General features: G+C 37.4%; 1 protein-coding gene across 3 annotated transcripts in view; it reads left to right on the forward strand.

The window, feature by feature from the left end:
- Window positions 1-12,776, forward strand: part of LOC117419690 (coiled-coil domain-containing protein 136-like) — a 41,349-nt gene continuing 28,573 nt past the window's right edge. For 2 of the 3 annotated variants that reach the window (XM_034032690.3, XM_034032691.3), the window contains exon 1: window positions 1-406. In XM_034032690.3, the coding sequence (XP_033888581.1) occupies window positions 355-406 (52 nt within the window). In that variant the 5' untranslated portion in view covers window positions 1-354. The remainder of the gene's footprint in view (window positions 407-12,776) is intronic. The other variant, XM_034032688.3, reaches the window with a different exon arrangement.

Consider the following 12,776-nt stretch of genomic DNA (forward strand, 5'->3'; position numbering starts at 1 on the left):
AGAGAGAGAGAGAGAGAGAGAGAGAGAGAGAGAGAGAGAGAGAGAGAGAGAGAGAGAGAGAGAGAGAGAGAGAGAGAGAGAGAGCTTGTATCTAAATACAGCAAAGAGGAGCTGGGTTTAGAAAGACAGCTTTCCTTTTACCTCCAGTCCTGCCAGCTCTTCGCTCATAGTAGCTATAATTTTAGAAGCAGGGCCTTGCTTTTGTGGATATTGAGGAGTTAATCAAGACCTTGTCTTCAGTTTCCTAATTTCTTGAATGCTCTCCTGATTTGCTGTGCCTCATTTCCATTTCTCTCGCTCTCTCAAGACCAGGGCATCATCTCGTCTAACTGTCTTCAGCCAGCAACAACAGCGATGGATGGAACTAGGCTACCTCCGGTGATGGAAGAGGTCGGGGAACCTGCAGGTCAGTGTCCAGCAGTGACCTTGCTGCTTGTTTTTGCCTAACAGACATTAAATTAACAGTGCAAGGAGGATTAGCTTAATCTGTCTGTCTGAGCCGTACTGGGGGGTGGGGTGTATTGCTCATTCAGGGATGTTTTTTGGGGGTCTACTACTTTGTAGACATGACAGCGAATTTAAATACAATATGTACTGTATTTTCAAGCATTGGGATTTGGGATTTATGCTAAAAATATCATAATGCTGCAATGTACGTAGTACTTCTGATTTGTATGTAAAAGGCTAGTAACTTAGTTAACAACATTGCATTGTCATATTTGTTTTTATAGCAATATTAATATTATAATTACATTATTTAGGTTGGATGTTGGGACAGAGAAATACAAGTTTAAATCCATGTACCAATAATGCAAAGGGCACTGCTAGCTTAGTGAAGTTAACAGACTCACTTTCTTTCTGATGTATGTTGGGTCTCTGTTTCTGTTAATTAATGGTATAATTTAAGGTTGGAGTAATTAAAAAATACAAAATTAAAAGATAATAATTACTGATAATTATTGTCTGGTTATCACGAAGAGTTACTAAATCTGTTTTAATAACATTTCAGCAATGCACATATTCTGGGAAATGAACTGACTAAATAAACGCATTAAAGACTTTTTTCTATCTTTGTACAATAATTTTTTGTTACTTTTTAGCTATATATATATATATATATATATATATATATATATATATATATATATATATATTAGATTAGCAGGGAGCTTAAAAGTAGGTATTTGTATTACAAGAACTATTAATAATTCCAAGAAATCTTAATATACTGGGAAAGAAACAAATGTAATAATGTACAGACCACAAGATGCTGTGTGAATGACAGTATATAATACACAACAGTGACCAGTGACAATATATAATATTAATGGAGGAATTTGATTAGAGCTGGGAACTCAGGACAAGGAGGTCTTGCCCCCTGATCCTTGCTGTGGCTGGCTCAGTGTTTGACCTCTGGGGCAAATCACTTCACATTATCTGCATCAGTCAACACCAACTGCAGAATTGCTTCAACACAGCTGAGATGTCAATGTTCAATTCGGTTTTCATGTGGAAATAATGTATTTAACAGCTTGTACTGCTATTACAATACCACTATATATATATATATATATATATATATATATATATATATATATATATACACACACACACAATGTAAAAGAATAGACAAACATTATTAATCACATCAGGGGGCAAGGTAGTGTTGACACTCTGATGTACCACATGATTTTGAGGGCTCTATTGAGGTGTTAAACTTCTGAGTTTAAAAGTCACCAGGCTGTGATGACTGTAACAGAAAATGATGCAAAGTGAATCTAAACAATGAAAGAATACAATAGATAGTTCAGACCCTTACCAAGTTGCTCTTTTAGGATCCACTATCAAATGTGTTAAAACTGGGTTAACAATAGCTGCAGGTAACCATGAAATGCACATTGATTAGTAATTCTTAATAATAGTCTACTAATTGTCATGGGGACGTTTTTTTTGTTTGTTTTGTTTTTTCCCGGAATAGGCTTTGTTAATAAATAATTAGACCATTTTAAGCACTGCTCTCTACTAGTAACAGATGGTTTTAAAATCCAAGCTCAAAATGTTTTATAAAGTACATTTTAAGGCAAATATAATTGCTTGGATATTACAGATGGTTATAGTCTGTACCTGTTTGCTTTAATGCATAATACTGTTGTACCATGAGCTCTATTTCAGGAGATTTTCTTTCCAGCAAAAAATTACCCTGACCTACTTAGCTAAGAGAATGTCCCTGTGAGTTTTCTTTTTTTAATGAAAGTTGACAGTACTGTTAAACTTGTTGCAAGTAAAGATAGCCACTTCTCAGATGTGTTAAATTACTTAACATGTCATTACAATTTAATGATAGCTAACTAGTAGTGACACTTCCTGTGTGTCTTGTGTCCTATTCATTTATTTATGCTTTTGGTATTTTATTTCTTGTAGTATTCATATAGTTCAAAAACACGGTCCCTTTCACAGATTTATATGGTCAGCGGTTTGGTTGTAAAGTTAATCATGTTACTTGTATTTAATTGTGATGCTCTTGGGGGTAGTTTGTAGGGAAATAAATTCACATCAGCAATTTTAAATGACTGTGTAGTCTCTCATAATTATATTGTGTTTACCTTATTAACAGTTAACAGTTAACAATGAGGCACTGTGTTAATCAGGTTATATTATTAGGGAATAATCCATTTTTCCAGCTAATTGTACTGTGTATACAAGCTAAACCCTTCAGTAGTCACTACAGATGAGCATTTTCTTTTATTAAAGGTGGGCTCTGCAGCAAAGCCTAAGGAGACGTCTGTGTAGCCCACATCGGAGTGCGTGTGTGTTGGGAGGGTGGAGGTGGTGGTCACCATAGTGACAGTGACGATGGTTCAAACACAGGAGTTAGGTTGCTCAGTTTCAAAAACACTTACCATCTCATTTTAAACATTTGAACAATGCATCGTTGCTTTTACTTTTAGATTAGAATAAGCATCCACTATTACACAATATCCACTGCAATAAGGCTCTTATTTATACTTACTGCTTCAAAGCCGTGTAAGGATGAGGCTTTGAATAATTCATGTCCTCCCACACTGCCATCCACTATGCTGTTTTCAGGAGCTGAGACGTGTGTAGCAGCAAGGTGTGCAGTATAATGTTGGGGGAAAAGACTGTTGATGCACATTGGACATCATTTACACAGTAAACAACTGTGCATGTTCATTCTCCAAATGCCCATAAGTGCACCTAAGGTGACTTTTTCTGTAGCCATGATAGAGAAAACAGATACATGTACAGTAGTTATCTTTTTGGGTCCAAATGTAATATTAACTCTTCCATTGTACTGTATTATGTTGTGGTATAACACACCCCAAAGGATTTGGAAAAAAAAATGTTTTCAGTTAATTTGTTGTTGTTGGTAATGTATCAGGTATTGAATAGTAGTTTTCAAAGAATTCGATTTTGCTCTCAAAAACCATGTATAACACACACACACACACACACACACACACACACACACACACACACATATATATAAATATACAGTACTGTGCAAAAGTTTTAGGCAGATGTGAAAAAATGCTGTAAAGTAAGAATGCTTTCAAAAATAGACATGTTAATAGTTTATATTTATCAATTAACAAAATGCAAAGTGAGTGAACAGAAGAAAAATCTACATCAAATCAATATTTGGTGTGACCACCCTTTGCCTTCAAAACAGCATCAATTCTTCTAGGTACACTTGCACACAGTTTTTGAAGGAACTTGGCAGGTAGGTTGGCCCAAACATCTTGGAGAACTAACCACAGTTCTTCTGTGGATTTAGGCAGCCTCAGTTGCTTCTCTCTCTTCATGTAATCCCAGACAGACTCGATGATGTTGAGATCAGGGCTCCGTGGGGGCCATACCATCACTTCCAGGACTCCTTGTTCTTCTTTACGCTGAAGATAGTTCTTAATGACTTTCGCTGTATGTTTGGGGTCGTTGTCATGCTGCAGAATAAATTTGGGGCCAATCAGATGCCTCCCTGATGGTATTGCATGATGGATAAGTATCTGCCTGTACTTCTCAGCATTGAGGAGACCATTAATTCTGACCAAATCCCCAACTCCATTTGCAGAAATGCAGCCCCAAACTTGCAAGGAACCTCCACCATGCTTCACTGTTGCCTGCAGACACTCATTCGTGTACCGCTCTCCAGCTCTTCGGCGAACAAACTGCCTTCTGCTACAGCCAAATATTTCAAATTTTGACTCATCAGTCCAGAGCACCTGCTGCCATTTTTCTGCACCCCAGTTCCTGTGTTTTCGTGCATAGTTGAGTCGCTTGGCCTTGTTTCCACGTCGGAGGTATGGCTTTTTGGCCGCAAGTCTTCCATGAAGGCCACTTCTGACCAGACTTCTCCAGACAGTAGATGGGTGTACCAGGGTCCCACTGTTTTCTGCCAATTCTGAGCTGATGGCACTGCTGGACATCTTCCGATTGCGATGGGAACTAAGCATGATGTGTCTTTCATCTGCTGCAGTAAGTTTCCTTGGCCGACCACTGCGTCTATGGTCCTCAACATTGCCCGTTTATTTGTGCTTCTTCAAAAGAGCTTGGACAGCACATCTGGAAACCCCTGTCTGCCTTGGAATTTCTGCCTGGGAGAGACCTTGCTGATGCAGTATAACTACCTTGTGTCTTGTTGCTGTGCTCAGTCTTGCCATGGTGTATGACTTTTGACAGTAAACTGTCTTCAGCAACCTCACCTTGTTAGCTGAGTTTGGCTGTTCCTCACCCAGTTTTATTCCTCCTACACAGCTGTTTCTATTTCAGTTAATGATTGTGTTTCAACCTACATATTGAATTGATGATCATTAGCACCTGTTTGATATAATTGTTTAATCATACACCTGACTATATGCCTACAAAATCCCTGACTTTGTGCAAGTGTACCTAGAAGAATTGATGCTGTTTTGAAGGCAAAGGGTGGTCACACCATATATGGATTTGATTTAGATTTTTCTTCTGTTCACTCACTTTGCATTTAGTTAATTGATAAATATAATCTATTAACATGTCTATTTTTCAAAGTATTCTTACTTTACAGCATTTTTTCACACCTGCCTAAAACTTTTGCACAGTACTGTATATATATATATGTGTATATATATATATATATATATGTATATATATATATATATATATATATATATATATATATATATATATATATTAGTAGCATTTCAATTTGGAAGAGGATATTGTTGGAGCTTTAAGTCCAATGATGTGTGTGCAATTTGTCCAGTTTCCGAGAGACAAACTCTCCCACAAACTCTCTCACAGTTGTTGCTATAGCTATATATAGTTGCTATAGTTATATATTGCTATAGAAATTTGGCATTGTGTAATACTTGGTTCGAGAGCGATGTCATAGGTAGGGGTCTACTTAAATCGTGGTAGATTTAGGTATTTTTCGTGGGTAGGTTATGGAATAAAATTAGGATTTCGTGGATATTTTTGCGCTCCTGTTTAAACATTAAATAAACCTAAGTAAACAATATACAGACCATATTCAGACCACTATAAAGGCAAGATTTGTTAAAGGCAAGCATGCAACATCTTCCAGCAGTTGCTGCCGACATTCTCTGTCTGGCGTGGGCTGCACGTTCTCTATCCACTGAATTGGTTAAGTGTAAGTAAGTGTAAGTTATACAAGTTATACAGATGTGGAAATCGATTAGAAACAGTCCCAAAACTCGGTTGAGCCGTCAGGTGGCTTGATATCAATGGTGGTATCCTGGCAAAGCCCCTTGAGGCTGCTTTTAGTCTCCTCCCATGGTGCAGTGACCTTTTAGAATCATGTATCATCTGCACTCCTTTCTTCTAACTTCACAGAACCACTGTCCCAAAATAGAAGCGCAAGCTCTAGATCCACACTAAAAACCTGCACGGTTATAGCTACCTTTCTGGTATATCACTACTTCCTTCCCAAGCAGTTAAGCTGCTTTTCAGAGCCTTGGGACTGATGTCCATGTTCCATAGGTCAAGTAAATACACTCACAACATTTAATACAGTACATTGACACCCATCAGGTATGTCAAACTCTACCAGTCTCCATTTTGAACTGCAGCACTCAACTCCACTGCACTATGGTTCTTGTAATAAGTTTCTGCTTTGCAAGCATAAGGAGGGCTTTGAATAATCCATGTCCTTCCACAAAACAAAAAGGATGCAAGACACGTGAACCCACTCTAATACTGTACGTTGCTACATGGGACAAAACACTCCATTTAAAAATGTTTGCTCCTGTATAAAATTTGCATCAGTTTCTGAAAGGAAGAAACAGGTTAATGTTGCATGAGCAATAATTCACCCTACGTTTAGTAGTGTAAAACATTGTAAAATGCAGCAGGACTGCATTGCGCAGGGGCTTTCTGTGGTGTATGGGTCTATAGATGTTGCAAAACAGATTCTGTTTAGGTGAGTAGCCATCTCATTTAAAATGAGTTTAGGACGACAAGCACCACTGACACTAAGTTCCATAATAAGAAAGAATTAGGAAACGTACAGCCAGCTTTTGCAGCCTTTATCTTGTGAGTCACCAAGTCTCAGTGGTGTTAGTGGTGAATTGTTTTATCTTTGTCAACAACATTTCACAGTATTAAAATGTTAAGGAAACACATATTTCTTTTTCCAGGCAATGCAGTAGAGAAAAAAGGAAACTGTTCAACCCCCTATGTCTTTGCTATTTCACTGACTACAGGAATTAACCCCTCAGCAACATTAAGTTTCCTCTTACTTCATTGTCAATCACTTGTTTGTGTAACTAGGCAGAGATTTTGAAGCAACAGTTTTGGTGTCTTTCTGACCAAAATCTCCAGAAAGTGATTTATGATTTACCCATCTCACCATTCATGCTTCTGGACAGGTGAGCAATGCTATTATTTGTCACATAATCTGTGAGCTTGGTGAAAAAAACACAAACCTTTCCACTGACTTTTGCAACATTCACCCTTTATCCAGTGTTATGGAGTACATTTTGTTTGCAGTGTTTGAAAACAAGGGCTTTTAGTCTGTATTTTGTTCAGTTGATAAGGTTCATTTCTTAAATCAATTTGAAGACACATTTTTATTTATTTTTAAAACACATTATTTTGGCCCCATATATAGTGTGTAATATCCTGTTAAATAAAAATAAAAATCTACTCATATTTTAGTTTCCATGTGATTAAACCTGTATGAATCGGTAGAAAACTGACACCTCTTTGCTCTTGAGAAGTTCATTATCACAGCTCTGTCTTACATCAAGGTTTCTTTTTTTGTTTCACACCCTTGGTTGCCAAGCAACCCCCAACCATTTCTGATAAAGTGTTAAACAACCTAATATCTGGAGAAGTTGCTAGTTGCAATGCATTTTTTTTGTTTTAGTCAAAGAAGCTATTCTAAGTCAACAAGAGAAGGATACAAGTACAGGGTTAATTAGGATTAAGGGGGGGTATTTAAACCCACACAATCCTCAATTGTATTTTGCATAATATTAATGCAGACTAATGTATTAAATAAGAAATATCCCAATTAAAATATCAAGCTTTAAATAATAAGGCTGGCATGCATTCATATTATTTTAATTTTGGTTAATAAGGTTGGAAATTGTGATGGTTGGGGGGCTCAGAGATTTCAGTTGTCCTGGGGCCCAGTTTCTTAATCTGGCTCTATTGCTATAAAATCCAATTAACTGAGCGCTGGACAGAAACTCATTAGGTCTTGAAAGCTGCTGGCAACATCGAGGAACAATATACTATACTGTTACTGCATATACTGTCTATATAATCATTTACTTATTTGTCAAACTGAACTAGAGCAGCTGGAATTAAATGGACCTTCTTAAATATCACGGATTGGAAACTATCATTGTAAATTGGAACAGCAATTGTTTTTGGCCTCTGGGTCTAGCTATTTTCTTGTGTTTCTCTTTTTACAGTCCCTCATTACTAACTCATTACCCACCTATCAAATATTAATGGCTTTTTCAAGAATGATGATGAAAATGAACTGGTTTAGGTTCATATCTGCTCTCCATTACCTGGGTAAGAATAAACCTTGCCGAATCAGCACAAAATGTCCTTCATTTTTCTGTATGAATAATGTTTCTTGAATATCACAGAGCCATAGCAAGGGAATAAATAATAATAATAATTATGTGTAAAAAACATTATTGGTGTGCTTTTCTATCTTTGTCTATTTGTTTAAACGTGTACTTATTTGAGTGAACATTTACTTATACACTCCTATCAATTTAAGTGTCAAATAAAATCATACAAGTTTTGAATGATGTTGCATTTATCTTACTTTTGCAGCAAGCATGGTAAAAGCTGTAATAATACTAATACAATATAAAAGTGCATATTGTACATGTATTAGTACAGTATAAAGGCCAATCTGTATCTCGCCCTACTGGAAAAGAACAGATATTCTGAGTGACTAATCTTGATAATTGTGTGTGCTAATTTGTAAAAGCTACTGCTGTCCCATATTTATTTCCATTTGACCAGATGCAACACACAAAGGTTTTACTAATTCAGAGACTGTCCCAAGTCACTAGGTGCAGATTTCAAGCCCTATATTTAATACACAATTAAAAAAACATGAAGAGTCCACTCAACACCTCAGCACAGATCTGTGTCGTTGATTGAAATTTGTGATGCAAGGTGCACAGTCTTTTGCATAGTCTCACAGAATACCTTAAAAGACTAAAGAGCACAGTTAATGTGACGCATTGAGATCAGAGACATGTTCCTCTCCGCGGACTACAAATTAAGCTGCGTCTCAAGTTATATTAAATTAATCAGCTGTTCCTCAGGGCTCAGGAATATTCTGACACCACCCCCAGATTTGAACTCCCTAATTATGCACTGTGGGCAATTTAAAATGCAGTGAAAAAAATAGAGCATTCCTAAACGTCAGGTTTGTGCATAGCGGAGATAGGCAATTTATCACATTTGATTTCATTGTGTTGGTTCATGATTTATGGATCAGCTTGCAGCCACTGAAATCTGACATTGTAATGCTAGTGCTGTGCCATTTAAAATGATATGCCCCTTTTGAAGAATGTACCTCTAAACATGTAAGCACATACAGTAAACAAGCTTACTACATATTTATCTCTGCAAACTTTACACAACCATTCACTGTCTTTTATCGTTTATAGTCTTTCACAATTTCTACATTTTTCAAGATGCTGGCTTGCTTAATCCTCCAGTTGTTATACTAACAATTATAAACACTTGCAATATGTACTGTTATTTCTGCTGGAGACGAGCACAGGGGTTCAATATGTTGTTCTTGAGGTTGGTGAAAATATCTTCAATAATGGATGTGTCTCTCTGCACATGCAATGAATACAGTATATCAGAATCAGAACAGTCTGTTTTACTCTACATTTTGAACACTTTTTTAAACTTTTAAATTGCATGCCCTGCCTCAAGATGGCTTCACATGTACCCGCATGGACCTCTCAGAACTACATTTCCTATCACCCCCCCTGCTCACATACAGTATGTAACTGAGATGGATTTACCAGTGAACAGGAGGATGATGGGGTCCATGTGGATACATGTGAAGCCATCTTGAGGCAAGGAATGCAATTTAAAAGTTTAAAAAAGTGGTCAAAAATGTAAAAAAATAAATAAAATTAAAACAATACACACACCTTACGTAAACAGTTGTAGCAACACATGTAACACAATAAAATAAAAATGCCCTTATGTACCCTTTAAGCCTTCCAGCAACAATATTATGCCACTTACTCTGATGAATTTAGCTCCTTGGAGCTATTTAAATTATTGGACTGAATTTTACCACCACTGTTACACTTTGATAAACTAGGACCTTCTTCCAGAAATTCAAATTAGTGTGGCCTGGGTCAACTGCATTATAAATATGCTATTAAGATGTGATGTCTCCCATCCTCAAAGAATCTATTGCTTTCTCCCGTCATTTACACTATTGTATTTAAATATCATGAAGCTGTATACCTGCTTGTGCCTCATTCTTATTTGGTTGTTAAATACGGATAGAAGCAATGTCATAAGAGCGCATCCTTTTCTATAAACAGAAGCTGCCAGGGGAGGTGTACAGTTACTTAAATCTCAGGAAAGTTAGACACTGGCTATAAAAAGACATTATATCAGGATCTAGCTACAGGCCTCAGCAATGATGGTGGAAGGGGTGTTGATGTGTTATCTGTATACTGATGTCAGCTGGGCTGGTGACATTCACAATGTGATTTAATACTAATACCAGTGTGTTGATTTTCCATATACTGTCACCTGGGCTGTAACACACAGGCCATGCAATAAGGAAACACGTTTCCATAATCTATCAGCTTTTACTGACCACAATGCCACATCTTACAGAGACAACTACATATTAATATATTTTAAATAGAAAATATGAAATACTGTTTTGATACCATGTACTGGTTATGGAATACACTGAAAGTTTTTCCACAATAATTAACTGAAGATGTCAGTATACTGCCTAAATCAACATGTATGTCAGCGACATAAAGCCATAGAAAATTAACATTATGAAAACGTTGAAGACAATGACGTATATTAACAGTATGTACGGAATATAATAGAATAAGAATTTGCAGTGAAATGTATAATCATAATTTAATAAGCTGTTCTCCAGATATAGGCTATTCAAAAATGTTAGTGCACATGGTGTTTCGTACCTCAGTGCGCATAACGCCCTCGGTGCTTGGTACACAGTGCTCGGTGCTTGCAGCCTTAGACCCATCCTTTCTCGACACACCAGCTGCAATACTGGCACGCTTGCACTGTCGGTGCACAGCTCCTGTATGCGTATTTGGGACGATGGCAGCAGGGTGTCACTACGTACAAACCCTGTTTTCCTCCCTAAAGTGATCACAGCCTTCCACATGAACCAGTCTATGGAACTGGAGTTTTTCCATCCACCTTTGTTTTCTTCGGAGGAGGATAGGAGATTGAACTTCCTCTGCCCGGTGCAGGAATTGAGGTGTTACATGGATAGGACAAGAACTCTGCATCATACTGCCCAGCTCTTTGTCTGTCATGGTATATAGACCCTAGGATAGCCCCTCTCGAAGCAGCTTCGCACTGGATTGCGGACACAGTCTCGACTGCGTATGACAATGCTGGCTTGCCCAAACCTGGGCGGATAGCCACGCGCTCTACCAGAGGGTTGGTTACATCTTGGGCTCTCTTCAGAGGGGCCTCGCTGTCCGATATCTGTACTGCAGCTAGCTGGGCTACGCCGCATACTTTCTCCAGGTTCTATCGCCTTAATGTGCTAGATCCTTCCTTGCCTTCATTAGGCACGAGGGTCCTTGAGGTTGCACGCTCGCACCGCTAACCCTTGGGTTATGCAGTTCTGATGCGTCCCTCATCTGCTGCCATTCCTTCTGCTCTGGTATACTTTCCCATAAGTATGTTTTGGTGACGTCTTTGAATTGAAAGGGAAGGTTATTTACTGTAACCCTGGTTCCCTGAATTTGGGCGACACAGTGTGTATTACCTTCATTGTGAATAAAAATGGGATTTGGTATAATTTAAGTAAAACGCTATTAATAATAAATTAATTATTGTTGTAGCAGCAGTTTTTAAGTATTCTGTAAATATTTCATCTAATAGTTAAAAAGTACAATGCTTATGGGGCTGTCTTGTTTTCAAAAGATATCGGCACGAACATTGTATACAAACCAATGGAATACCCTGTGTGTTATATACAGTGTATATATATATATATATATATATATATATATATATATATATATATCAAAGAAAAAGGTAATTTACGTATATAAAAAAATCAACGGCATTTAGATGCAACGGTCGCATCCTGATTGGACCAAATGAATATGTGTACTAGGTATGCGTTTTTGACCAGGATAACCGTCCATATTGTATCTAAACCTATGGAAGGCAGTCCAGGTCACAAATGTGTTATTTAGTATACTTTCTAATTTGACTTTAGTACATGTTGTAATTCTAATTATTATGTGAAGTAGTCTGGCCAGTCAGATCACTGAAAATGAAATGAGAACCAATGAATTTAAAGAAGCACATGGGACAATGTCGACCTGAAAAAAGAAACAAGGACCAGGGGTCACAAATGGAGATTAGATAAAGGGGCATTCAGAACAGAAAATAAGAGGCACTTTTTTACACAGAGAATTGTGGGAGTCTGGGACCAACTCCCCAATAATGTTGTTGAAGCGCACCCTGGGATCCTTCAAGAAGCTGCTTGATGAGATTCTGGGATCAATAAGCTACTAACCAAACAAGCAAGATGGGCCGAATGGCCTCCTCTCATTTGTAAACTTTCTTATGTTCTTATGTTCTTATGTAATAAATTATCCAATTAAAAGTCACCTTACATCTGCCATTCCCATCCAGTTGGTGACGGTATGTGGACTTGGCATTGGGTAATGTCTAGTGAATGATGGATAGACCTGGACTGTCCGAGACAAGCATCAACTGGCATTTTAAACAAGTGTTGAAAGATCTGGCATTTGAATCTAATATTAGCCATGGTAACTCAATATTTTAGTGCAAAACTGAAATAAATACAATTAGAAAATAATTGTTAATTGTTAATTGTTAATACAAACTGAACCATGTCACGGTCAACATGGTCTGTCTCAAGAAGTCACAGCAATCTATATTTGCACTGTAGAAGAAAATGTCTCGCCGCCATGATTTGCAATTTTCCTTATTCTCCTTTTTATTTTTTTAAGCATATTTCGTGTCTGAAATTAAAAAGCTATTATTGG

The sequence above is a fragment of the Acipenser ruthenus genome, chromosome 14 (assembly GCF_902713425.1).
Source record: "Acipenser ruthenus chromosome 14, fAciRut3.2 maternal haplotype, whole genome shotgun sequence".
Classification (NCBI taxonomy): Eukaryota; Metazoa; Chordata; class Actinopteri; order Acipenseriformes; family Acipenseridae; genus Acipenser; species Acipenser ruthenus.